Source organism: Accipiter gentilis, chromosome Z, assembly GCF_929443795.1.
Source record: "Accipiter gentilis chromosome Z, bAccGen1.1, whole genome shotgun sequence".
Classification (NCBI taxonomy): domain Eukaryota; kingdom Metazoa; phylum Chordata; class Aves; order Accipitriformes; family Accipitridae; genus Astur; species Astur gentilis.
This window is the reverse complement of record NC_064919.1, coordinates 63,977,384-64,004,297: the sequence shown is the minus strand read 5'-3', so window position 1 is coordinate 64,004,297 and position 26,914 is coordinate 63,977,384. Positions and strand designations below refer to the sequence as shown.

The following is a 26,914-nucleotide window of genomic DNA, read 5'->3' as shown; positions in this document are numbered from 1 at the left end:
ATTGTGATATCTTGGGTCAAATTTTAGTGTTCATTTTTGCCCTTTTAGAAAGCCAAAAGCCAGTTCTTCTGCTCATGCAAGAAACCCCTATGTACATGATACATTATGATAAAGTCACTCCTAGAGAATAGCATGCTCTTTGTGGGGTCTTTTTCCTACTCCACATCTTTTAGACCAGACTGAATGGGCCAGTGTCACCCACCCAGGAAAACCAGATGGAGATTTTTCAAGGAATTTGTAACAGACAATGAGGCTCATAATAGCAAAAAGCAGTTTTGTAGGTTAACAGAGGCCATAGGTACCATTTATGGATTGTTTTCCTGCGAGTCTTGTGCTTTTTTTTACAGGCACAGTGCCCCAGCTTTGATGGAACCCATGCATATGTAGGATGTTGCTGCCTTTACCTGCTGGTCAGATTGAAAATAGATTGTTTTAATATTTTTTAATGAGCTGTTAAAAAAAAAAAAAAAGACTCATTCTTCTCAAGTTTTCACTTGCAGGTAACAGAGTTCTTTGTCAGGTTTTGCTATTTTAATTGTACATAGCCTTCAAAGGGTCAGGTATAGCCATTAAATATAACTCTGTTGGCCTTCTGAGAAAAAGGTGATGTTCACAGTGTTGCAGAACTGCCTGTATCCTGAAGTGTAGTTACAAATTAAGCAAATGACATAGTTTGTTAGGTGTCAAGCACATGGAATAATGTTTCGGGCCTGGTCAGAAATAGCAGAAAGGAACCAAGTGTGCCACTGATGAGAGAATATACCTTTTCAGTTGGCTTTTTTTTGCAAATAAACTGTACAAAAATATAATGACTAATTGTAGTTCATGCTGAGACAGTTTTAAAGGGATAATTTGCTTTGCTTGCAGCCCTGGACGTTCTCCTGCCTGCTGTGACAATGAAATAATTATGATGAACCATGTCTACAAAGAAAGGTTCCCAAAGGTAATGAATTATATTTAAGATACCCAGTATCTAAATTGATAGGCTACATAGGTTTTAAGCAAGTGGTGTTTTTGTTATGGGAACTAATGATCCAACACTGTAACGGCTTTCATAAAGCATCACCAAGCTCTTATTACAAAGATAAAATCACAATAAAGAAAATCCCTGCTGAGAACTGGACATTCATTTGGCAGAGCTGCTGAACTGGTTTTGAAATGAATCATGCTGGTAATATATTCTGCTGATTGGAAACTGATGGTACATTCAATTTCAATAGGTGGTGTGTTCTTGGGGCAAATGTATACTGAATTAGTAAACCAAAACTAGTTTTTGTTGCTAAGTCTTGTGCAGCATCTGCTCATAATACCTGCAAATTCCTTCCTTCAGTGGCATTTATTCCTCTTCCAAAACAGTCATTACATACTTATTTTAATTGTGAAGATCATTACATAGTTACGGGGGTTTGAGTATGAGATACCAAATGAGGACAGTCGCTGTCATGTCCAGAGGTCTGAGGCACAAATGAGTTCCTAGGTGCAGTTGTGTAGCTCGGAGCACTGTGCTCTTGGTTGCTGCTAGGATTTTGATGAGCCCTGGAAAATAAAATAAGGTAAAACTAATACTGTTCCAAAAAGTGCCTAAAAATAGAAGAATTTTCTTCATATTGCTTCATAGAAATATGAAGTGAGATTTGTCAGTATTTGCAGAGTGATTAAGCAGCAATCTGAAGTGTGGAACGACCCACTCGGAGTGTTTGAGGTAGGAACTAAGAGGTGTGGAATTACTTTTTAATAAAAATACCTTTAGGGCTTTTTTAAGCATCTGCAGTTTTGTGAGAACCAGACAGTTGGTTCTGTAGAACAGACACATCAGGCAGCCTGCAGACACATCTGGTAGGACTAGTGAGCCTGTGGTGCTTTTAATCAGTCAATATTCATTCAAACTCTGCCCATTGAAATATTTTCTTGTTATCACCCATATGAAAGGAAGGAAGCTCCCTTTTTTTTAATTATTATTTTGACTTGGACATGGGTGTTCCTTTAGTTCTGTTTAGTGATCATCACAAGATAAGTGCACAGTTCATCACCAGTGACAGTCAAAGGGGAGGATCTGCATAGCAGAACAGTAGTAAGGCTGTTGCTTTTCTGGACTTGTAATACAGGGAAGCATCATCTTGTCGCTTTGTCTTTCCATTTGCTTGCTTTTTTGCTTCAGTCATTTCATGCATTCCAGCTATTGTAACTTAGGCAGTACAGAATTGTTGTGGAATCAGAAATAACCTCTGAGGTTGTTAGTTTCATGTAAAACTGTTTTAATGTGTCATGTATCTACTTGTCTATAGGCCACAGCTCAGATGGAAGAGAGGCTTCAGGACATTATAACAAATCATTCTCCAGAGAATGTCCTTCCTCTGGCAGATGGAGTGCTTAGTTTTACCCACCATCAGATCACAGAACTGGCTCGAGATTGTTTGGATAAATCCCACCAGGGCCTCATCACATCACGATACTTCTTTGAATTACAGCAGAAATTAGACAAATTGCTACAGGAGGTATGAGCCAGCAGACTACAGTTATGTTTGCTTGAAAAACTGTTTAAATCTGTTTGCCTAAGAGTTGTTATCTTGAAATAATCATGACTGTTCACTCAAATAACCATCAAAGTGTTATTCATAGCAGTCTTAGTCTACATTATGACCACTACAAAGACTATAAGACATTCTGGTGTACTAGTCTGGAATAGATGGGTTATAAAGATTTCAGAAACGACAGCATTTTGTCATGCAGTGCAAGTTATAAATTGCTTACGGAAGTTTGTGCGTAAGCCCTGAATGAGGAGGCTTGCTATTCCATTTACTATGGATAAATGAGGAAACATAACACACTTTGCACTTTATCAATCCTACTAATTGCCTACTGTGTTGAGAAAGCGGACAGCAACCCTTAGCTTTCTATTAGCTAGAATTATTTAAATTTATTTAATTATTTAAGTATTTCTAATATTTTCATAATTAAATTGTTTATTAACAGAAATAATGTCATTTCTAAAAGTGATGAAACTTCCATGGAATAATCAGCTAAATGAATTAAGAAGAACTTGGAACTTGACAAAATAAATGTGCTATGACATAAGTCACTGTAGTTTATGAGTACATCATTTTAAAAACGAGTACAGCATGTAATGTACTCATTTGTTTGTGTGGGATTTGATAGCACATTATGAGCCAAAGTTAATGTGATAGACAAGCAGATTTTATATTGACTTGAAATTTTCCAACTGAGGTGTTAAGATACCATGCCTGTATTAATTTATGTCCTTTTTCTGCTTTCTTTTGAATGCAGGAGCAGTTGCTAAAGGTTTTGGTTGGTTGGTTTGGGTTTTTTTCCCTATGCTGCTTTTTTGTTAACTTCTATTCCGTAAATAGGCTTTCTGCAATTACCGTATTTTGAACTTTTTGTCATCATAAAGCAATGCAAAGCTTAAGACATCAGTGATTTATTTCTGGATTATTGAAACCCTGTTTTTTAAACAGAGAAAATATATAGAGCTTGCTTACTAGTCAAAAGAAGTTCGAACTAGTGACCTTTTTGTGAAATACTTGCATTTTTATGATGTCAAAGTGCAGGCAGCATTGGCCAGTTGACTGGAGATAACGGACTATGAATTATGTTATGGTAGTGATAATGTCAAAATACAAGGAAACATATCTAAGCTAAGATTCACTGAACCACTGTTAATCACTGTCAGCAGTATATCTCTTAAAATTGCTACACTAAGTAAAGTTTAGAGTACATGTTCACCCATTCACCTAACATCCTCCCTGAAACCAACTAAAAAAAACCACTCTAGCAAGGTATTCTCCAATCTGCATATAAAGCAGTGCATTATTAAAAAAGCACCAAATCAGTCATTTTGTCATGTTCTATGATGCTAATTCTTTGTCATGTAAAAATTTTCTGTTCTGCAAAACCATAATACCTTAAAATATTCAGACTTAACTTTTGAGTCAAGTGCATAATACCTGTTAATAGCATAATATGACAGTAAGAAAACTTTCTCTTCATACGACTTGATTATGGGGACTTGGTTGTGCTTTGCATTCATGTAATTAATTTGTTGTCAATTCCCAGCTGCGACGTTCAGTAGAAAGCTGCATCTCCTACCACTACTTGGCATGTTGCGATTACTTTGCATAACTAGGGGAAGACTCCCTTGAGGTTTGAGCAGTTTGGTTCAACCAACATTTTTGTAATTCTAAGGTCAAGGTCAAGTGGACCTGAATGCTTTCCTGCTTCATCCCTCTTAAACGTAACATGTATTGAGTTCGTTGTTCACATACACACCTTAGTGTTCACAAAATTGTACAAAGGTGCTTTAAATTTTGCTGGTGATTAAAATAGGCAGGTGTTTTGTTTGCAAAAGGATTTTCTTTGGACTTGGTTGATAGTGTACATAACACAAATGCTTGTGTCCGGTTAAGGTTCTTTCGAAACCTGTTACAGAGTGCTAGATGGTATTCGTTCCTTTTTCTATTTTCCTTCTTTAAACTTTACAGATTAATTCTTCTCAGATATTTGGTGTTTCTTAAAATGTCAGTGCTTATATTAAGAGCAATATGTAGCTTTGTATTTTCATATGTTTTTTAACTTCCCAAAATATAAGACATCTATTATTTGAAAAGTACTTATTTGTCCATACTAATAACTTAAATGTTAGTTTCTTAAATCTTGTTGTGGTTTTGAATAAGCAAGAGATGATGAAAAACTTAAGTCTGTGTTTTCTACTATTCAGAACAAAGAAGTGCTTTGATATTTGAGTGGAGGGCTTTTAGTGTATTTTAATCAGAAGGAGAATGATGTAGTTTCTTTGCATTCATTATAATCCTTAAATTATATAATTTGTTATTAGAGGGGAACATTTGAAAGAAATTTGAAATGCAGTTCAGCCCATTGTGCAAATGGTATCAAACCTTCTGGAAGTACTTTTTCTGTATGTTTTCTTTTATAGCATTTTCCGCCCTTAATTGTAATCTTTTGTAGAACTCAATTTTTCATTGTCTTCCTTTCTACATGTACCTTTATATGGAACCTCTCTGCAAGTATGGTTTTATATAAAATTGTCATTTTAGTATGACATGTGACCATAAGAAATCAGTATCATTTGGCATGGATGTTGCTTATGTTTATTAATATTCCATAGGTCAGTTTTCATTTCATCCTAAAATTAACAAATTGAGACACAACTTTATGTGTAGAGAGGTGAATGTTGTATTGAGATGTAGTCCCTTTTGCAAAATTGATGGTAATAATACTGTGTAAGTTGAGGGGAAAAAAAAGTAGAAAGTAGGTTTATGTTCATTGTAGGCACTTTTATTTTGTTGTTACAGTGTTAGAATTGTACAAATGGGATTACTTCAATTAGAAATTGCAGCGTTGCTCAAGTCCTTGTTATTTCTGCTGGCATCTTGAAATTGATGAGCTGTTGGTCTCAAGTAGATGCTTCAAACCCTCAAAGGTGTCCCAGATATCAGAGTTGCTTTCCTGAGTAGTGCATCGACTGCGGTTTGTTTTATTATTGCTTTATTTTTATCTCTTAGGCTCAAGAGCGATCAGAGAGTGGAGAAATGGCATTTATTAAGCAACTTGTTCGAAAAATCCTGATAGTTATTGCTCGTCCTGCTCGTTTATTGGAATGCTTGGTAAGACCATGCTCACTATAAGTAGGTTTTTCTCTTGTTAGTGTATGAAGGTTTCTGGCTTAGTATTCAAGGCCCTTTACAATTGTTTTTTGAAACATGTCAAACAGTGGGGCAGGGCTTCATTGTTGGTGGGATCCTTTCTGCTTTTATTTCAGGAATATGGGACTGGCAGGGACCTCCTGCAGTTGTGTTTGGTTCCCTGCTATTGCAAATACTATGTTATAGAATTCATCAATGGAGGAAGCTCCAGTTTGAAACCAATTGGGTTTTTCTGTTGTTTTGTTAGACTTTGCTATTCCTTGGGAAGACTGTTCCAGAATCATAATTGCTTGGTGGTTCTCCTATTGTTGTTGTTCTTCTTTTTACAAGTTTAATAATTTCATTTCACTCAACAGCTGCCAGAGCTATAAGCAGCTTGCAGTCAGCTCTGCAGTACTTGATCTGGGGGGGAGCAGCAGCAAGAGGGATTAAGGTATCTGGATATACAGATAGTTGGGAAGTATACTGGGGGCCAGAAGGAGCAGAAGAGTTAACTTATTTATGCATGAGCATAGTACTGATGTTGCCCGACTGGGCTAGCTTGTGTGAGGCCATGTGGGTGTGTTTCTGCTTTGCCTGCCCATGCTGTGGGAGCTGGGATGGTTCAGGTGCAGGAAGTTCCTCCTATGCACAGTGCCAATGTGCTTCAGTTGTTCAGTGGAACTAATAAACCCTTGCAGAACACAGTGTACTCAGGAGGACAGCGTAGACACCCAGATACTATGTAAGAGTCAGCCTGAGTCCCAACAGTCCTGGCAGGCAGCCCAAGTTGACTTTGTTGAGCCACTCTGCTTGCCAATACTGGGATCACAGCGTGGATGCTGCATACAGCTATTCGGGGCTTGTGTGGGAGTCACTGCTGCTAGACTCAAGTTATGCCTTCAAGTGTCATAACTGCATTTGCATGGCACTGAATCTGAGCTAGTAAGTCTTTCCAACCTCATTTTGGCTCTGTGCTGTCTCTCTTCATCTGTGGCACAGTTAATCCACAACCTGGCTCATTCAGCCATGGCATTTTGAATGCTGCCTGTGTTTTGTTTTGGAAACACCATGTTTCAGTGTTCCCAGTTGCAGTTTGTTCATGATTTGCAGTTCGGAAGGAATCTAAAATAAGGTATGTGCTCTGAATCAGCATGAAAGAGATGTTTAAAAAAAAAGGGGGGGGGGGGGGGCTTTTCATAAGAGGACGCCTTTGTATGTCCTGCCTGTGCCATTGAATCCAAACTTGTGTTACTCCTTCGCCCTGAACCCTGAAATGCTCATTCTGTATCTAGTGTCATCTTACCTGCTCCATTCCCAGGGTTCACATAACCTTTCTCCCCCTCTTTGCTCAATTTCTCGTACAATGTCTTGTTTTCCCTCTGGTCTGCGTCCTTCTCTATCATCACACAACTAAAAATACCCTTAAATACATCCTGTGGCCTGATAGACCAAGGCTTCTTTATGATGCTTTATCCTTCCCTTCCATGCTTGCTGGCTCTCTGCCACCTTCCCCTGCCCCAGTATTATAATTGTCTTTTAGGTTTTTAATTCAAGTTCTCTCCTGGTGACCTATTTGCCCGTTAGTTCATTCTCCCAAAATGCCAAGTTTTATAGCTAGCTAATCCAAATCTCCATTCACTTAGCTCCCAGTTTCTGCCCTTAGTATTTTATTCTAGGCTACTTGCTTTTCTTATCACGCTTCAAGCAGAGTTGTGCATGCTGTATCCCTCCTTTTGCTGGGTCTGCTGATGTGAGTGGAAGGACCATGTTGCAAGGCCAGGAGATGACTGTATCTCTTGGTTCAGAGTTTCAGAGCAGCAATTGTAGAGAAAACCAGGACAGCTTCCATAGTGTTCTTACTTCAGATGGGATCTATGGAAGATTTAAGCTGGAATGTATCAACTCTGCACAGTGTGTTTCTGTAGCAGGTAGCTTGAACAAATTTATGCATACTGTCACAAAACAATACATTTCTCATGAAAGGAGGTGTTAAGCCTACTCCATAAACGTCACTGGTATCATGTAATCTTACAGAAACAATACTGTTTTTCCATAGCGTCCCTCTGGAAACTTTAGAGTAACATTGGCTGATATTTTTGAATGTCTGTCTGAAATAGATACTACATATGGAAAACTTCAGCCTCTGTAAGAAAGTTCATAGCATTGTAGGAAATAAATCCAGCAATTTTGTCATGAGAAGTTTCAGATACCATGCAGTAATGCTGTCAGTTTTCTGATGGTGATCTTGGCTCAGGTGTTCGTGGTACGTGAATTCTTTTTTTTTTATTCACTTTATAATCATATGAATAAAGCTTTTGCAGTTTCATGTGTGCCAAGAGCTATTTCCAAATATTGAAAGATTTTACTCCATTTGTATATGGAAAATGAAACATGAACAAATGAGTGGAAGTAAATATCAGAATATAAATTTGTTGCTTCTAATTATTCATGCATGTATATGTATATATGCATATGTGTGTATATTTAGAGAGATATATATATATGCACACACATATTCATATGATTAGAAGTATCTGTTTTGAAATTACCTTGACTTACTAGCAAGCGGAGAAGCTGTGTGTCTGTCACTGCAGCAGGTAAGGAGATGATGATGTTTTCATGATGAAGGTAGATAGGAAATCTTGGTGTGCATCATCATGTTGGTAAGTTCTTCAGTGCCAAGGAGTAACATATAAGAGATACAGCTGGGTACAGCATATCAGATGAGGAGAGTAAGGCTAAAACAGCATGTAATGCTTAGTGACTCTATTTAGATTTTTAGGCAGTTTAGCACCATTTTGAGACTTTGAGCTAAATAAGAGAGTTTGGGCAGTTCATGAGTTTGTGGTAAACACTTTGAAGTAGGCTGAAGATGATGAAAATTGTTTCATGACAAATGAAAAACTAAGATTGTTTCCACAAGACTGAAAATGCCAGACACTTCATTTCAGATGCACTGCAACTCCTGGTAGCAGTAGCAGTTTGGATGCTTCCAAGATGAAACATGATACCTAATTTCTCAAGCTATGTTCCAGGTTGGGACGTTTTGTTTCCAAGTCCTGGGCAGCCTGAGGAGCTGGGACAGGAGCCTTGTGACCCAGCATGCAGATTAAAGCCCCATGGGGTTATGGCAGGCCACAAAATGACCAGCAGGGAAGCTAACTAGGTCAGCAGCCTGCCTGGCTTCCACAGATATTTTTGACAGAACTGACTTACCTCAGCAAAAAAATCTGATTTTTGTTACATCAATGTTTCATGATTGACTCTCACTCTCATAAGCATTGCACCTGTTGTGATCTATGGTTGGCATGAACATCTTGAAGAATGTAATAGCTATGTGAGAGATGTTTTGGTATGATTTCATGCCAGTAGATAAAGTCTATTTAAAAAAAAACAACACCAAACCTTTTAATAAACGTCCTTGGTCCTTTCAATACTTTCCTATTTTTATCATCTATGAAGGTAGTAAAAGAAATATATTTCCAAGTGACTTGGGGGATAAGCAGGGTTACAAGTTTCTATTTTTTTGTTCCTCTTTGAGGCTTGCCTTTTAGGCATGGCATAAATGATAGTTGTAATATAGTTGGTTCCCAAAGGAGGATGTTTCATTTCTAGAGTTGGAACAATTGGAAAAGTTCGAATATTGTTTTCAGCAACTTACAATTTTGGCTTTGTTCTGAAGTTAGTGATTTATTTAATGTGTTTTCCCTAAAACATAGTGCATATATATTGATTAAAAATACTTCAAAATTTCATTTAGAAGTAAAAGTGGAGAGCAATATATTTACATAATTTATTTATTTCAGTAGTGGATTTTTATATGCAAGCAGCTGCAGGGAGATAGTCTTCTGTATGTGAAATCTTTTCACTGCTGGTTATGTCATTTCACCTTGAATATTATGGGAAGTTTTAAGGGTGAAAAACTTACTATTCTTACAAAGTAGTGCTCTGAAATAATGGTATGAAATTTCATTGCTTACAGCATGTTACATTGTATAAGAATCATAACAGAGTAATAGACTACTAGTAATAGAATAAAGAGGTATTGTTTTATTAAGGAAGATGTCAAACATTTGCAATAGAAGAAGCAAAGAATGTTTTTATGTTAGGCTTTAAGACTTCAGTTTGTACAGACAGAATAATGGTGATTATTTTGCTTCTAGGAATTTGATCCTGAAGAGTTCTACTATCTTTTGGAAGCAGCTGAAGGCCATGCTAAAGAGGGGCAAGGCATTAAAACAGACATCCCTCGATATATTATTAGCCAGCTGGGCTTAAATAAAGATCCTCTGGAAGGTAAGTGCATCTCCTGGTCTAGCTACAGGCTCCTAAATTCTTCCTTCTCAATGTGTTTAATCATTCTGATAATCTGTGCATATCTGAAAAGGGTCAAAGGAAAGATGGTAGCACAAACATTCAGTAACCCTCAGAGTACTCACAAGCTCAAAGGCATTGGAAAGGTCATCTGAGATTTTTCTGTTGTGACTATCATTCACAAATAGACAGTGTCAATGATATTCATCATCATCTTCCAGCTTGCCAATGTGACTTATTTCAGCTCTAGCTGAAATTTACTGGTATAATTTAATGGTGACTTATCCAACCATAGGTATAAAATGAAATTGGGCTGAGCTGTTATTTGCCCTTCAGTGCCCCCAGGCTCCCACATCTTGGAGTCCCTGAGAAGAGTATCACCCATTCCTATTCAAACTGCAAAGATTTGTTTTTCCAGGTAATTCATGTGTCCATGTTGAGGGCTTTTGTAGGAACAACTTGGGTTCCAATGGAGGTATTGTCATTGTGGAGTTTTTGTATGCCTGATTCTTCTTTCAAGGACAGTGTTGGGAAGACTAAGATTACTTCTATCTCCTAACCAGACCACCTTCTCTTCCATCCTGAGACCAGGTTCTGTCACTGGTGATAGATGGAAATTGGTTCATTGTGTTCAGTGCTAGTTCTGCAATTTGGAAGAAATTGGCAGAAGTGCCATCATGGAAAATGAGTCTAGCTAGTGGCATTTAGCTTGTCTTCTGTGTTATGACCTAGGACAAGGGGTGTGCCTAGGAGAGGACTTGGTAACACAAAATAATTGCAAAAAAACTATGATAAACTTTCTTTTTACCAGTTCTCGTGATTCAAGATCACATTTCCTTAAATCAAAGGAGTAGTATATTGTATGTTAAAAGAAAACTCTTTTTTTGTTCAACTTCAGCAGCTTATGAAGTTCAGCACTGCCAGATGTTTTCAGGATTTTGGTTAGATCCAATTCAGTTAGATTGGATATTGTTATAGATGATATTCATGTTATATTAACAGATTTAAAGAAAGTCAAGCCTTTTATTAGTCTGCTTCCTATCTTCACAGAAGAACTTCCTCCTCCAAATTTAGTATTATTTTTATCTGAGGTATAGATTAAAGCAGCTTTGATGCTTTTTGCTTGGATTTGGAGTGCAGCAAGTATGCCAGACAAATTGGGAAAATATAAATATTGTTACCCATGTGGTACTAGAAAAGATCAAGAAGTAGCTTAATTCTCTGCAAGATAAATAGGTGTCTGCTGGATTTGGAGAGCTATTGGTCTCGCCTAGACTGACAGTTCATGAATTCTTCTCTGATCAAGTATGCAAGGTTTAATTTGGAGTGTGGGTTGAGGGTTTAGTAGTATTGAGCCTGGTTCTGCCACTTGAACCATATCTTACTGATTGACTCTTTCTGGCCACTTCGATAGAAGTGTTCCTCAGCATGAATCAAGAATCTGACGCTACCTAAGTTAATAATAGCTTTGGATTTTTTTTTTTTAAACAGTTTATTGAGAGGTGTCTAGAGACACAGGCTATTTACAAATAAGGGATACTATTTTCTCAGACTAAGTATTTATATTATGTGAGTGTACTTCATCTAGGACACATAATTACATTTCATAAATTGAATATTAATGAATACAACAAACATTGAAGCATTTCAGGATAATTGAAAATTTTTTTTCTGAGGGAAAAATGGGCTATGTGGTTTGTCAGTAAATACTGAGGGGTGAATGATGTATAGATTACTGATCTTTGGTTCAAATGGAGATTTGGGCGAGTGCGTTATTTTATATAGCATTTTAATGTTAATGTGTATGTAGATTTGTGGTAAAATAATTCAGGCCATTTGATATGTCTTAATGCTTTCCTGCCTCCCTACAAAAAATGATATTTATAAGCAATACAAATCACTGTGCAGTGACTTCTTAAATGATTTGGTTTTGGTTTTAAATTGATGACTCTATATACAAGGACATTTCCTAAGCAAAAATAAAAGAATGACACTATGGGTTTATGCCCTGGAATTAATCGTTTACAGAGACAATTATTTGGAAACACTGTATTCATTGCTATTTAAAAAAATAAAAATGTGAAGATCATCCTCCAGAGAGCTTTGAATTCCTTGTATGCAAACATAGAAAATATTTAAACTTTTAAATAGCGTAAGAACCAAATCTTTCAAAACAAACAGAACCCACCTTGATAACACCACTTGTCCTGAAACACAGAACTGTATTTGCAACTAAGCTGTTAAATTATGTCTGTAATGTTCATAAATGTTCATGCAAATGATTTTACTACTTCTGCAGAGAAAAGCAACCTAGTTCTTTAGACCTCTCTCTACTTACCTCCTTTGTTTGCTGACATAGCTGTAGTGTCCTCTCTTCAAGTGAAATGATGCATGCATTACTTGGAGATAATGCTAGATAAATTTATACTGTACTGTAAGCAATACCACAACAGATTCATCACTTAGCAGAGACTGGTGGCTGCATTTCTGAAGTGTTCCCCAGGGAGAAATTTTTCCCCATGGTTTTTAAATTACCATCTTTACCTTTTTGAATCATGATTCTTCAGAAATGGTTTAAATCAATGAAAGAAAAAGGGCAGATGTTTAATGGTATTTAGATGAGTTTTGAAGATCTCTTCAGGCATTGCAAAATGGTTCCAGAGCTCCCCATTTCAAAAGCTGACTGTTGGCTCCATTCCGTTACTACATACTGCTTGCAAATAATACGTATTTTTCAGATAATGGTTACTTTGCAAAAGTTCTTTTTAAAAATGGCTCATTTTAATTTGCTATTTATGAATAATTTCAGTTGAGAAGGCTGTCAAAGTACATTATTCTAGCTTGCTTCATTCTCACCTGTACAGTAAAGGTTTCATCAGCACTTCTATTATTAAAAAAAACACTTTCACAGAACTGTGACTCTTGCCAGGGAAATCCACTCCAGTTTTGAGTTTGGCCTATCAATTTAGCTTAGGTGGTTTGGTTTGGTTTTTAAAGACTTGTTCGTTCTCAGTGGAGATATTTTTCACTGTTTCTTGACTTCATGTTCAGAATTTTTGGAATGTTTTTAGCTTCTCTAACACTTTAAAGATCTGTTTGTTTTTTGAAATTTTTGAAGACATTTTCATTACTTCTGATTCTTATATTTTACAAACAATGTGTTTTGGATGGTGATAACATGAGAGTTACTCCTTAAATCTTTAGCTAAAAGTTCCAACAGAAAATTATCTTTGTGGTTAATTTGCTTTTAATGATTACAGTAAGTGTTGTGCAGAATTTCCCTTGTAATAGTCACTATTATATAGAAAAATCCAGTTTAGATATTCTGTGTGGATATTGAATTATGTTTCATATTCATAAATTCAGTTAACAGTCCTGAGATAAAAATGCACCTCACAAATTTCAACTGATCTTATCTCTGATCTCCAGCACACAATTATGACAAAACGTGCATCTTTGGCTATGTGGAGTATATAATTAACTATGTACATGATTACTAAGCTTCCCAGGGTCTTTTAGCTACCAGTTGTCCTGTTTAGCTTTTATTACCCAGATGAATTCTTAGTTACTGGGCCTCTGAACAACAGTATAGGCTTAGGAGCTCTGCAGCATAAGTTGACTCTGGCAGGGACAACCAGGTCAAGTTGTAGACTCCCAAAATCTTAGTGTCCCAGAGAAGTTGTATGTATTAGTGACCCCATAAGTGATAAGCTTCCAAGAAAATGGCATTTAGCTTATTCTGTTAGGCATGTCAGCATTTCTGTGTAGAAGATGCAAACCATTTGGAGTCCATTTCTGTCTAAACTAGAAGCTTTTTGCTTTAGCTGTGAAGGAGCCCAACAAGGATGGGGCCTACTATTAACCCCCTGAAGGGCTGAGATCCTCAGGAGTTTTAGCAGATTAGTGCTGTCTTTGCCTTAATGCTGAGATCACCTGTATCTCAGAATTCCCATGTCTCAGCAGTGATAACAGTATCACTCTTCATTGCTTTGTGGCTGTTTGAATTCTTTAGTGGAAGATTACATAGGTGTTGAATAGCAGGTCTTCAATTGCCAGGTGGGATTTTTTTATATATGCTTGGAGATGCCCTAGAAGTTAGTTGGCAAGTACTACAGATAGGACAGTGTGTTTATTAAGTATTCCAGAAAAGTGTCACTTCTGAGGTTTTCTGTGCTTAATTTAGTTTTATATTTGTTACAGTTTAAAATGAAGTTTCTAATCTTTGTTTCCAGAAATAGCTCAGCTAGCTGACTGTGACAGTGGGACAGCAGAAACTCTGGAAGTGGATGAATCAATAAATGTAAGTTTTCCTGTTATGTTGCTGCTTTTGCTGAATCTTTGCAAGGAAAAATAAATGTGTTGTGTTCCCCCTGACCCTGTCCCGTTTTATTTTCTCCTGGTATGTGTAAACAGATTGACTAGGACAGCGGTTAATCCTCTGAGTAATGCCATGATGCTCAGCAGACAGAAGGCTTACAAACAATACTAGAACAAACCTTTCTACGTATTTTCCTAGATGTTGCAGTGTCTTTGGCTTCCACAAAGTTAGTGTTCACCATGTGGCAAGTGTTTTACCACAAAATCCACCACTGCTTCCTATATGTCTGTTTAATGTATTTCTTTTTCTTTTAGAAGGACTTTTAAACCACTTCATAAAAATAAAGTCTTTTAAACAGATTTTAAACCAGTCCATTTACAGAGGCAGCTAATGATCAAATTGAGAGAATCCTGAACAGATACAGTGAAGAGACAAGGAAGAAATGAGCAAGTTAGCAAATAGCTTGGATTCAGAAAGTTAGTTTGCAATCTGGAAGATTATGCATTGTTTTTCTGAATCTTTGTTCAAAAATATTTGTCTACAATAATAGGTATCTTACAGTACATCTGGCATTTTGTCAGATGCTTGTTGAGGTTGGCAGAAGGAAAAAACATGTTGGAGGAGTTGGTTGGGCTGAATATTCTGGGCTTAAATGCTCTCAATTTAAAGTCTTATTTTTAGAAGTTGGTTCTTATACCTTGGATTTCAGTCGACAAGAGTAGATGGAGTTCTAACAATTTAGTGTCGATTTTCAGTGCAAGCGGATGGAAAAAGCAAGTGCAATTTTGGGGGTTGCATAGGTAATTCAGTGGTACTTTACAAGTATTTACAAATGTTAGAGTTTAAAATACAGGTATGGGGTATCTGTTGAATAGTTCTCATATGCTACAGAAAAGACATGATCCTCTGGTATGTGTCATATTATCTTGAGATAATTTATGACTTTCTGACAAAATGCCACATACAAGGGCTTCCAGAGTTGTGACATAAAGGGTGTTTCTTATTCTGCTGCTTTCGTTCATCTGCATTTAAAATACACTATTAGACCTGAGCAGTATTTAGTACAAGGATACTGACAAATTGGAAAAAAAGTCAGAAAGAATAACTAGAAGACTTAAAGTGCTGAAGTGCTTAGGAGAATCTGAAGTGCAAACTGGCTTAGCAATAGCTAAGAAATTTTAATTGTAAAGTTATTTTTGTTGTGCAAATGTTGAAGAAATACAGAAAGGATAATGCAGTATAATAAAGCAACATAAGTAAGGGAGGTGATGAAATTAAATCAGAAAGAAAAAATACAGGGTGACTATTTGGAAACATTTTCTCAAAGTGTAGCTGTGGAATAAACACACATGGAAAGTGACAGGAAGCACAACTTTAAAGTACGGGACCATTCAAAATCATCATAAATATGCAGTTAGGAAGAATCCTACACTGGCAGGCAAGTGGGCTAAAAAGTTTAGTAAATCATCCCTATCTGCTTCATTGTAGTTCATATTCACTAACCTTCTTGTACTGGATTTTCTTTAGCCAGCATTTAATTGAAAATGTTCCAGCCGGGTCTACTTTCAACCTTAACTATTACCGAACTGCCTGTATAGGGATCATAGAACTTCTTGGTGATTGGGAAAACATCTTGAAAAGGATATTGTGGGTTTGGAATACTAAATTTGGAGTCCCATGCCCTCATTGTCCTCCCAATTCTAATTCGCACTTTAATCTTCAGGATTGATTAAAAATTAAAGCTAGAAAAAAGGTTGTACAGTACTTGGGACAACTCCATTTTGAAATGTTCTGGCATACAAGTAGGTGAAAGTGACCTCTGTAAAGGTAGAATTACTGCATTTTTGTCTTTCATATTTTTCTCTTTCATTTTGTGTATTCTCTTCACAGTCTATGCAAAGTTATATCACAATCTATCCTAACATTAGTTCAAAATGTGTAGAAGTTTGAGTGAACGAGAGCTCATCTACATTTTGTTACTACCAAGCTGTACTACCAGAGTCAGATTTACTAAAATGGGAAGGCAATGGCCAACGAGTGCCTGGTGGGATTTACAGAAGTCTGTAACTCTGGATAGGAATTGCCAGTGACTCCTTTACCGAGAAGCCTTTGTGCCTGTCTGCTGTAACCTGTGCATGTAGATAAGCGGACAGATAGCTGCAGTGTAATAGATAACATTTTGATGAAAAAGCGGCTTTGCTTCAGGAGTCCCTTTGGTCCCTTTCTGTGCTAGCTGGATGCCTAACTGGTCAGAGCTTTTAGCTGGTTCATCAGGGTGTGACAGCCTGGTGATAGTTGAGGCTTTGTTGTTTTTTTTATTTTTCCCTGATTTTGAAAAAAGTACTGCATTAACTTTGTTCTTTTTCCTCTTTTAATTTGAAGAACTCTAATACCACACTGAAGCTTCAGAGAAAACCTCGGGAAAGTGATTTTGAAACAATTAAACTGATTAGTAATGGAGCTTATGGGTGAGTAATCTGTGAGTCCACCAGCTCTTTTGCATTTTATTTTTGCTTAACTTCCCATTATTTCTTATTGCAGGGATATTTATGTGAGGGAGTTTGTTTGCACTGCTGCTTTTTTCATTCTGCTTTCCTGTTTTGTTGCTAATATTTGACGGTCACGTGAAAAGCTTTTTGGAAAGCCTGCTAGGCAATAATGAATTATTGTGTGCTGCAGTAAATTAAAATACTGAATATTACATCACAAAGATTTTTTTCAGAAGTAAATGTAATGCCAAATATGAAATCTGAATAAATCAAAAAGCACACTTAAAGCCACCTAGTTTAGTGGGCATGGTTGATGGGTGAACTCGATCTTGAAGGACTTTTCCAACCTAAAGGATTCTATGATTCTATGATTTATAATACTGGAAACAGCCTGTGTTTATGCAGATGTGAAACAGTATAAAACTGCATCTGTAGGGAGACATTGTTAAAAATGAGTGCTTACTTGACCTAAAAATATTGGTAAAGTAGAAACAAATATCCTTAAGTAGGGCAGCACTGTTTTGTTGCTTCTCTGTGGACACTCTTGTATCCTCACATTTTAACCAGTTAGCTTTTAAGGAATTGCTGTTACATGGTTAGTTTCTGGGTGCTTGGAAAGGCACACCTTACTGCCCAGTAGTATGTGAGTCATCTGGAGATATTCTAGAAGATCAAGAGAAAATTATATTAGCCTGGGCCTTGAATGAACACAAAAAATGTTTTCTGGAAGTACCATGCAGGGATTGTGTCTATTAGCAGGCAGAAGTGTGTCTTCAGTCACCTTTTCTGATCAGATACTGTCTATTAGACCCTTGACTGGTTCCTCCTCCTCTGCAGTGAAAAGTGCCAAGATAGGAACCCTTGGTCTGTGTAACCTGCAGGACCAGGAGGGATGTATTGGTTCAAAAAAGAGGGGGTTCCGTCTTGGGGTGAGCAGCCCATCGCCAAATGAGACCATGTCACAGCCCAGCAGTGGAGAGGGCTGTACTGTTCTTCAGCACAGACCCCATTAGAATGGCTCTACCCTGAACTACCTCTGCTTGAGGTAGGCAGCAGCAGTGACCTGATAGGACTGAGCACTCTTTGAAGAGAACTTGGACATACATAGAAGAGAAAGCACCTGCAATGTGCCCACTGGAGTTTTGCATGCTGTTTTAATGTCCTGAGGCTGATGGGCACAGTAATACTCTCTGATCATATTTAGTTAAAGGTAACCCTGAGCTCTGAGACAGGAGACATTTAGTACTGTTGGTCATGACAGCTTGTGTGGAGGCTATTACTTGTGTCCAGACCTGCTTACATAGCTCAGCAAAAAGCCTGAAGGAAATAGCATAATTTGCATTAAAGTTATGTGAATATCCAAATACTAGTCAACCTCTGCACAATTCATTTTCTCAGAATTTCTCCTTAGGCAAACTCTTTACTTACCATATGCCAGTTTCTCCCAATTACCCCATGACTTCAAAAGCCTTTCTTCCAGCAGTTAGCAATAGCTGCTGCACCCCTCCCTGGCTCCATCCTTTTCCCTTCTTTTGGCAGATGCTTAGTCCCTTTCATTCCAGCTTTCATCTCCTACCCAATTTCCTCTTTGTCTTGCTGGAGGAGGATAAGAAGAACCATGTGGGGTGGGTCCCTGTTGGAGAAAAGGGTGTCTGAGTCACGAGACCTGCCCACCTTCCCAGCAGTTTTAGGATGCTGAGGGATGGGGAGAGGAGGGAGCAGCTGCAGAAGGGCATGCTGTAACCAGCATCGTGAGGCCGGCCACCTGAAGTCAGAAGTTCAGTAGACCTGTGGATCTTGCCTCATAGGTGTTACAGTCAGAAGGAGCTTTGATGAGCCATTAAGAAATACAGACTGGAGACAACTGTCCATTTGAAATCAGAGACAAGTAAGGATCTGAAAAGCTGGAAAAGAAAGGATGAAAGAAAAGCCCTGGCTTTCTATGACACATAACATGTAGGATTTTTTTTTCCCTCATGTTTGTCTTAGGAAAAATCAATACTTATGAAACCTTTTTCATGCCAGTAATATGCTAAATGGGCAGTATCAATGTTGTAAAAATTGGATGAGACCCTGATAAATTTGTGAGGAAAAGGGGAGCTGATAGAGGGTGAACAGCTTGGAGCATATCCGGATTCTGCATGAATCGTTATTGTCTTTAGCAAATTTTAAAACAGGGGTAGGCTGGCAGGTTATACTGTGGTAGTATTAGAAGTGGAAACTGAAAACCTCATCAGTTTAGTAGAGTGCTATTATATCCATCCTTAAGCAAACAATAAAAAAGTAGATTTTGTTGGTTTGGATTTTTGTTTTTAAATGGTTACTTGGTAGAAAAAAAAATCAAGAACAAAAAGGAAAACAAAGCTACAGCCCCTTACTAATTAATGTAGAGGGAATGTAACACAGTGAGTGGCGAGACAAACTTTTAAAAGTACTCACTTTTAAAAGTGATTTTAGCATCTAGTCACTTCCCACCCAACTACTGTAAGTTGAGGAGGCTTGCACTCCTAAATTCTCTAGGATACCGCTTTTTCAAAACTATCTGTGTGCTTGAAGTTCTCTGCTGTGGTATGTCAGATAGGTGGGATTGTAATATTGACAGACCATGTTTTGATCTTCATTAAGTGTTTTTTCTGTTGGCATCAATATGTTCAGTGGTTAATTTACTCAAAAGTTATGGTCAAGTTTAAAGGGGAACACATCACGATAGCCTAAATGCTCTCTAACCCATTTATAAAATGGAGTGTAATAAAGCAATAATACCTGCTCCATCTGTGAATACAAGGCAATAAACTGCCCCATAGGCATTTGTTGCAGTTTATTTACAAGTATAAACAGCTGAAATAAAGGTTTTTGTTTTTATGCTACAAGGATTTTTTTCCCCCTTCCATGTTTTTCCAGGCCATTAATTTTTTGAAATAACCTAAATATGTGTGAATTCTGCCTATGCTTCATTGATTTATTCTCAAAAATATGTCAGTGGGCATATTTTGTGCTCTGACTTATTAAAGATTCTGTATGCTATTGTAATACTTTATTTATATTGAGTTATAATGGAGGGTTTAATTCTGAACCAATTTTAAAAAAAATACATTCTGCTGTCTGATTTTGCTGTGGTGGTTTTGCCTTCATTAGTGAAATGGAAAGTTTTGTCTGTTTGACAGGGTAATTGTTGGTCTTGGCATGTTGTAGCAGAGATTTGTCAGATATGTTAAACTTGATGAGTTTAAATATAAACTATTGGGTTTGTGAAGGTTTGAGTAAATATCTTAGCAGTTCTCTGCTTTTAATTGATTCGGTAAACTCATTTGTAGTGCAATTAAATGACTGTATAGTAGATGAGATGTATCAGGCTTTCGGGAATGGGTAGGAATATACAAGAAGTTAAACAAGCTGTGAATCAGTAAACATGTAGGATGCTGGCCAAGGCATTAATGGTTTCACAAGCTGTCTATCTGACTCTTTTCAGCCAGCCAAAACTTTTCTTTTCATACTTCCCAAATTTTAAACTTACACTGCAACCACAGCAACATTTTTCCATATTCCAGCTTGCAAGAGGTAGCTGGTAGTAATAGTCCATCTCTTCAAGTTGGCATCAGCCTAGTTTCATGAACCAGCTCAGCAAAATAAAGATTACATTTGATTTCAGGGAAGCAAGTGATGTTCATTCAGTTGCTCTTCACTAATTTATAACTGTATCTGGTTAAAGCAAATACATGGTACCACTTTTGTGCCAGACTGGAATACTTTTACTTCTACAAAGATGGTAATGTCAATATGTACATGACATACTGGCTAACCATGTTGCTTGATAAATTTAAAAATTCTGAGGCAGTGTTGGCTTGAGCAGCTGCTGCCCCCAACCTGTGGGTACTCATTACTGTCCCTTCTCCACTTCTTTGACAGTACTTGCTCATGTGTAGTTGCATTGGAAATGGGACCAAGAAAGTCACCCAGCTGCAGTCAGTCAGGTTAATCATCAGCCTGGTAGCCACCAGTTCAAGAAGTGGAAGGGGATAGGGGGAAGTGTGGCTTTGTAGGTTCACTTCAGTAGCACCAGCTCTGAATGGACTTGTGCTGGCTTCACCTGGGATAGAGTTAATTTTCTTTCTAGGTGCTAGTATAGTGTTGTGTTTTGGATTTAGTGTGAGAAAAATGTTGATAACACACTGATGTTTTCAGTTGTTGCTAAGTAATATTTAGTCTAAAGTCAAGGATTTTTCAGATGCTTGTGCCCAGCCAGCAAGAAGGCTGGAGGGGCACAAGAAGCTGGGAGGGGACACAGCCAGGGCAGCTGACCCAAACTGCCCAAAGGGGTATTCCATGCCATGTGACATCATGTCCAGTATATAAACTGGGGGGAGTTGGCCTGGGGGGGTTGCTGCTGGTGAACTAACTGGGCATCAGTCAGTGAGTGGCGAGCAATTGCATTGTGCATCCCTTGTTTTGTATATTCCAATCTTATTATTATTCTTATTATTTTCTTCCTTTCTGTCCTCTTAAGCTGTTCTTATCTCAACCCACAAGTTTTACCTTTTTTTCCCCAAGTGTCTTCCCCATCCCACTGAGGGTTGGTGGGGAGGGGAAGTGAGCAAGTGGCTACATGGTACTTAGTTGCTGGGGTTAAACCAGGACAGGACTACAGGTCTAATAAGCTGTATTCCTTACCTTCTTTTCTATTTAGCCCTGTGGGTCTCTGGTCTATGCAGAGTAAGAGGCTTTGATTCCTTGAAGCCCATAGCTTTAAAGAACAGTTTAGAAAGTAGAGGCTGGCAATTTCTATGCTAGGGATTTTATATTCATCTTTCATTGTGGACTTACTCAAAATAATGAACTTTGAACTTGTGAACTTCATTGCCCTCAAGTGAGCCTCCCTTCCTAGTACAGCACAGGCCAAGTGCATTATCTTTATTCTGTAGGTAATATATGTGTGGGGATCTAATATTGGCAGCTAATGCAATCGTCTCAGTGGTAGACAAAGGTTGTTGCCATGTTGAAGGTCTTGAATTCTGTCCTTCCTGAATGTGCAGCATGCTTCAAACTGGTGAGGAGCTCAATTTCTCAAGCGTTTCTTTTGCAAATACAGAACACTTTACCCATAGGAAATCTGGACAGTAGCTTCATCATTTTGCATCAGTATTTACTAGTTGCCATAAAAATAGAAGGCACTGCTACTGTTAGGTATGCAGAGGAGGTTTTGTTAGTCAAAATTTGTGACATACTGGAACAACTAGGACTAGTAGCAGCTGTGAGAGAAGGATCACAGCTATCGTGTTGTTTCCTTCAGATGACCAGCTTCTCATTTGCTTCTATGCAGACTAGGATAAATCTGAAATATTGCTGAGAGGAGGCTGTGCGTGTTTTCCCAGGGCTCAGAAGACCCACACTGCACTGGATGCTCATGTTAGGAGTGCTGCAGTGCTTTAGGCAGTATTTCCCCCTGCCCCCAAATAAATCTGACCTGGTCATGGGCATTGCCTAGCTAGGAGGTGGTACAGTGCTGCTTGTAAATTCTAGCTTAAATAACTATCTGTACACTTAACCATTTTGCTGTAACATGAATTACAGCCTCACAAGTAGCTCCTCTTCACTGGAGGCAACACCAGACATAATTCTAGGGTAGTAGAGAATTTAGCATTCTTTTCTCAGGAAATTGCTTGTGAAAATGAAACAGCTCCTAGTGAGCAGCTATAAATTTTAAGCAGGAAGTACAGTACCTGTGTTTCCACAAGGAGTTCAAGGTCCTTTGACAAATTAGAGAATCAGGTCAAAGCAAGTAACACAGCTACATTAGCTTCAAGCACTGAATGTAGACTAGATTTTAAAATGGCTCTAAAAGTTGAAGTTACTGAAGAGCTGTAAACTAGGCCTGAAGCCTTTAAGTAATTTAGAGGAAAAACAGGAATGTTGGTTGTAAGATTGGAGGGATAGACTGCATAATATTTAGGTAGGAGCAATTCAGAAACCCAGTTAAATGTTTCAGCATTTTTTGGTCACCTTAACACACTTGCAGAGTGTTTTATATTTGTGCCTAGCTAAAGGTATTTTAGAGATACTTTTTCAAGCTGAGATTTGTGTTGGAAGTGGAGTAAGGTAATGTTTGGGGCAATGCCAAAGTTCATGAATTTTCTTACTTCTCTTGAAAAGTAAACTTTTCTTGCTATGTTGAAATGCAGCATCAATAAAATACAGAGCACTTGTGTACCTGTTGACATCCATACAGTGAAATTGGAGGATGTTTTGGAAATCTCTTGTTGCCATGTTATGAAAACACAAAGGTGGGAAGTAGGAAAGCAAATTCTTCATTTGAAACCATAGGAGGCTGCAACAATGCTACTCTGATTATGGCTTTGCAGGCAGAATAGGGCATACCACTGTCATTGGACAGATCAACAGGGCAATCGGATGGTCTTGATGTTCTTAATACATTGCTTTTGTGTTAAAGAAATCCTCAAATTTACAATTGTCTTTATAACATACTGAAAATCATGAGCAGCATTTAGTAGTAAAGGCCAAGAAACCAGGAGTGAGATACTGTGCTCTCTCTTAAAAGCACATACAAAGCAAAGATAAACTTCCATCTAAGTGCTCCAGCTGTAGCATTCTGAAAAATAAAGAATAGAGAAGGGAAGGTGGGCCTGTGGGGAGAGAAAACAAGGTGCAAGTTCAATGCCAGGATTAGGAGAATGTAGCAAGATGACAGCTCTGAGGAGAGTGAACGGAAACTAGAAGGCCATCACATTCTACGTGATAAGTTGTTATACGATAACAGAAGCGTAGCTCAAGGGTGGCAAATCAGGGTTCAAAATTACCCAAGACAAAGTTGTTATGTGCTAGAACTTACTGTGGTTGTTCCCATCATTTTGCCTCAAAGTTCGCAGTTGTGTCTCAGCAGATGTATACCCAAGCTTTCCAGTTAGATGAAGTTGAAGGCCCATTTATGTGCAAAACTGTGGAAGATTTCCTGTTTATTTTTTCCCTTTTTTTTTTAATGTCCAGGCAATTTATACATCTTTATTTAACTGTTTCTCTTTGGGAAGATGTAATTTTTGTATTTATCATTTTATTGACATTTGAACGAATCTAATACTCCCTGTTGAACTGTGGGAGCTGAGAAAACCAGTGTCACAGGCAGTCCTGGGCACAGCTGTTGGAGTGTGCTTAGTTTAGTGTACTGGTAGGCTGTGGAAATGTCATCACTGCTGTGAACTGGGAGCATCCTGGAGGAAGACAGGAGGTCTTCTGCAGGAATAACATGCTGCTGGCTACGGCATAGTTTTCTTTGTAAAGTATAAATGCTGTTTGCTGGGGTTAGTGTGATCAGAGGATACGAATGAGTGATATTAGACATTTTTATGTGTTGAAGATCATTCAAAAGCACTTTATATTGTATAAACAGTGTATATCTGTGGAAAGGTGAGAGGGGCAATGGCGTTGCAGTTGTTTCCTGAGTCTGGTACAGTTGAACTAAACAGCTTTTTTTCTAAGGAGTTGTAGACAACTGAATGCTAGTGGAAAGTTATACAATTACTTGCCTGTGACTGTAAGACTGGAGAATGCAATTTAGACAGCTGAGGAAACATAGTCACCATGTCCTGATATTTACTGGACTAGATAGTCTTTAGAACTTACTGGTTCTTCATCTTTAAATATGGTAGTTATGACCTTAGAGATTCCCATGATCTGTAGAGGGGATTTATTAATGTGCTATAATAATATGCTCTGGTTACTATCTGTCTTTCAAGCATTCACTTTGGCACACTGTCCAAATTAAAGCTCTGAGAAAGGTCTGCATGCCAAGTCCTCAGGCAATCCTCAGTTCGTTCATACTATTTTTTAAAATTTATTTATTTATTTATTTATTTTTTTTTAAGGATTGCAGCTTCAGGCACCCGCAGGGCTCGCTTTTCTAGGTGCCAAGAGTGCACAAGGGGACTGATATAGGGAAAAGATGAAATTACAGGAAATTAAGAAGTTAAGACTGACTAACAGGAGATAGCAAAAAAAAAGAGAGAGGAAAACCAGAATGTAAGGGAAAGAAAAGCAAAGGAAAATGGTTGTAATGAAGGGGTGGAGAGAGAAGTGAGCATGAGGGGAGCAGTAGGAAGAGGTGCAGGAGGGCAAAAGGCATGAAGCCACCAGAGAGGAGTACTGGAGCTGACTAACTCTGTCTTTATTCCAGCTTGGGAGGGGCAAAAGAGAGTGAGACTTAGTAGGAGGCACGAAGGGTGGGGTTTGTCTTGGGTTTTGCCCAAGGTGGTTTTCCTCTGCTTTCATAATGGTGTAATATAACATCTTTTACATGCCCTGCACTAAGGCAAGAACAAGGGATTAATGAAAGCTTTTGGAATCAGTAAGAGAAACTTTTTTGTCTAGAAAACGTTTTCCTCCACAAAGGAAAGCCGAAACATGTTGATTTTTTTCAGTGCCTATAACTTTGGTAGCTGTGGGAAGATTTTCACAGAAATAGTAAGGCAAGAATTGCTTTTTGTCTTTAAATAAATAATTGTATGCTGATAATTGAACCCCATGGGAACAACAAATTGAATTTAAAAACCACATAATTGTGTCCCATTTTCCCCTCCCCCTATTTTCTTCTTTTAGTCCTTTCTTTCCATAAACACTCACTACTGTGGTAATTATATACTGGAGATGCTATAAGCATTAAATGCTACAAAGTAGATTTCAAGGAAGGCAAACATTTTCAGGATTTGCCTTGAGGGATATTGAAAAATGCAGCAGTAATGTCTTGTGTCAGTGTTTCACAGCAGGGTGATTCCTTCTCCTGAGCCTTGAAAGAAAAGAAGGCTTGTCCACTTGAGGTTTTCTTTCACTTTGCTTCCCTCACTGCTTTGACCTTATCTAACCAAGCTTATAGGATATTTTATACCCAGTATCCCAGTGGAAATTCTGCATGCCAAAGTATATCTTAATCCCATGTTACCATGCAGATAATGCAGTGATCTTTGTTTTGGATTACCTACTGGTGATCATACCCCTGATATGAATCAATGCTGATGTCAGGGACTGAACTAGAACAGAAAATTTTGCACCTGGCAATGAGGGAGCCAGCACATCGAGCAACTTCAGAGCAACCTTCATGAGAAACCTGTGACATGTTTTTAAATCCCTTGGATAAAGTCTGAGTCATAATTATCTGACAGCACACTTTCAGAATAAGCATTTGTCGGAATGATTTATAACACTGTGCCATAGCTGGATTTTGTGTATAATCCTTTGTTGATGGAAACGCCCCAAATCTGCCTGAGCTGAGAGTATTTGCTATGTCTGGGGGAAGGGGGTCGGGTCAGCATTTGCTGTATCTGTTGTTTGCTTTGGGGGGTGGGGGAGTTGTTTTAAGTTTGTATACTAATTTGTGTTGACTGAGACTCATCCTGGTTATGAGACAACATGAGGTTTGTAGCCATCCTCTAATGTGAAAGTCAGGCTAACTAATTTAAACCCAAGTATTTTATATAATACTTATGCAGTTTTTAAGAAATATATTAATTTGTAAAAAGTATTTTAAAATACCTTTTTAATAGTTACTCAGACTTTTTTCTCTCCCACTTGAACTTCCTCAGTGCGGTTTATTTTGTGAGACACAAAGAAACCAGACAAAGATTTGCCATGAAGAAAATTAATAAGCAGAATCTCATCCTCCGAAACCAGATCCAACAGGCCTTTGTCGAGCGTGATATCCTGACATTTGCAGAAAATCCATTTGTTGTCAGCATGTATTGCTCATTTGAAACAAGACGTCATTTATGCATGGTCATGGAATATGTAGAAGGTAAAATGTTTATTCTGTTTTACAGAGGAAGATACGTTTTCTTACACCAAGAAAGAAAAATAACCCATGTAGTACTTGCATTAGAAAGGCCTCTGGTGTGTCCTCTGGCAAATACAGATTTAGGATCTAAATCCAACAGTGATTTTCCCAGTCATTATCTCCCAGTGAGAGTTTGTAAAACACTTGTGCTTCAGCTATAGTGGGAAATAACAGCTCTTTGAGTAAGTTCCTCATAGACTGTAGTTATAAGTGTCCTGGCATTCAAAGTTCATGTGGAGATGCTGTTTGCTTTTCTGGAGTTCAGATTTTCTTTAGCACATGTTGGGGTATTTGTAAT

At 37.9% G+C, this 26,914-nt stretch overlaps 1 protein-coding gene across 10 annotated transcripts in view; it reads left to right on the top strand.

The window, feature by feature from the left end:
* Positions 1–26,914, top strand: part of MAST4 (microtubule associated serine/threonine kinase family member 4) — a 312,156-nt gene that overhangs the window by 255,674 nt on the left and 29,568 nt on the right. For all 10 annotated transcript variants that reach the window (XM_049796540.1, XM_049796539.1, XM_049796541.1 and 7 more), the window contains 7 exons: positions 868–943; positions 2,286–2,495; positions 5,541–5,642; positions 9,827–9,959; positions 14,210–14,277; positions 16,678–16,763; positions 26,369–26,577. In XM_049796540.1, coding sequence (XP_049652497.1) covers positions 868–943; positions 2,286–2,495; positions 5,541–5,642; positions 9,827–9,959; positions 14,210–14,277; positions 16,678–16,763; positions 26,369–26,577 — 884 coding nt within the window. The remainder of the gene's footprint in view (positions 1–867; positions 944–2,285; positions 2,496–5,540; positions 5,643–9,826; positions 9,960–14,209; positions 14,278–16,677; positions 16,764–26,368; positions 26,578–26,914) is intronic.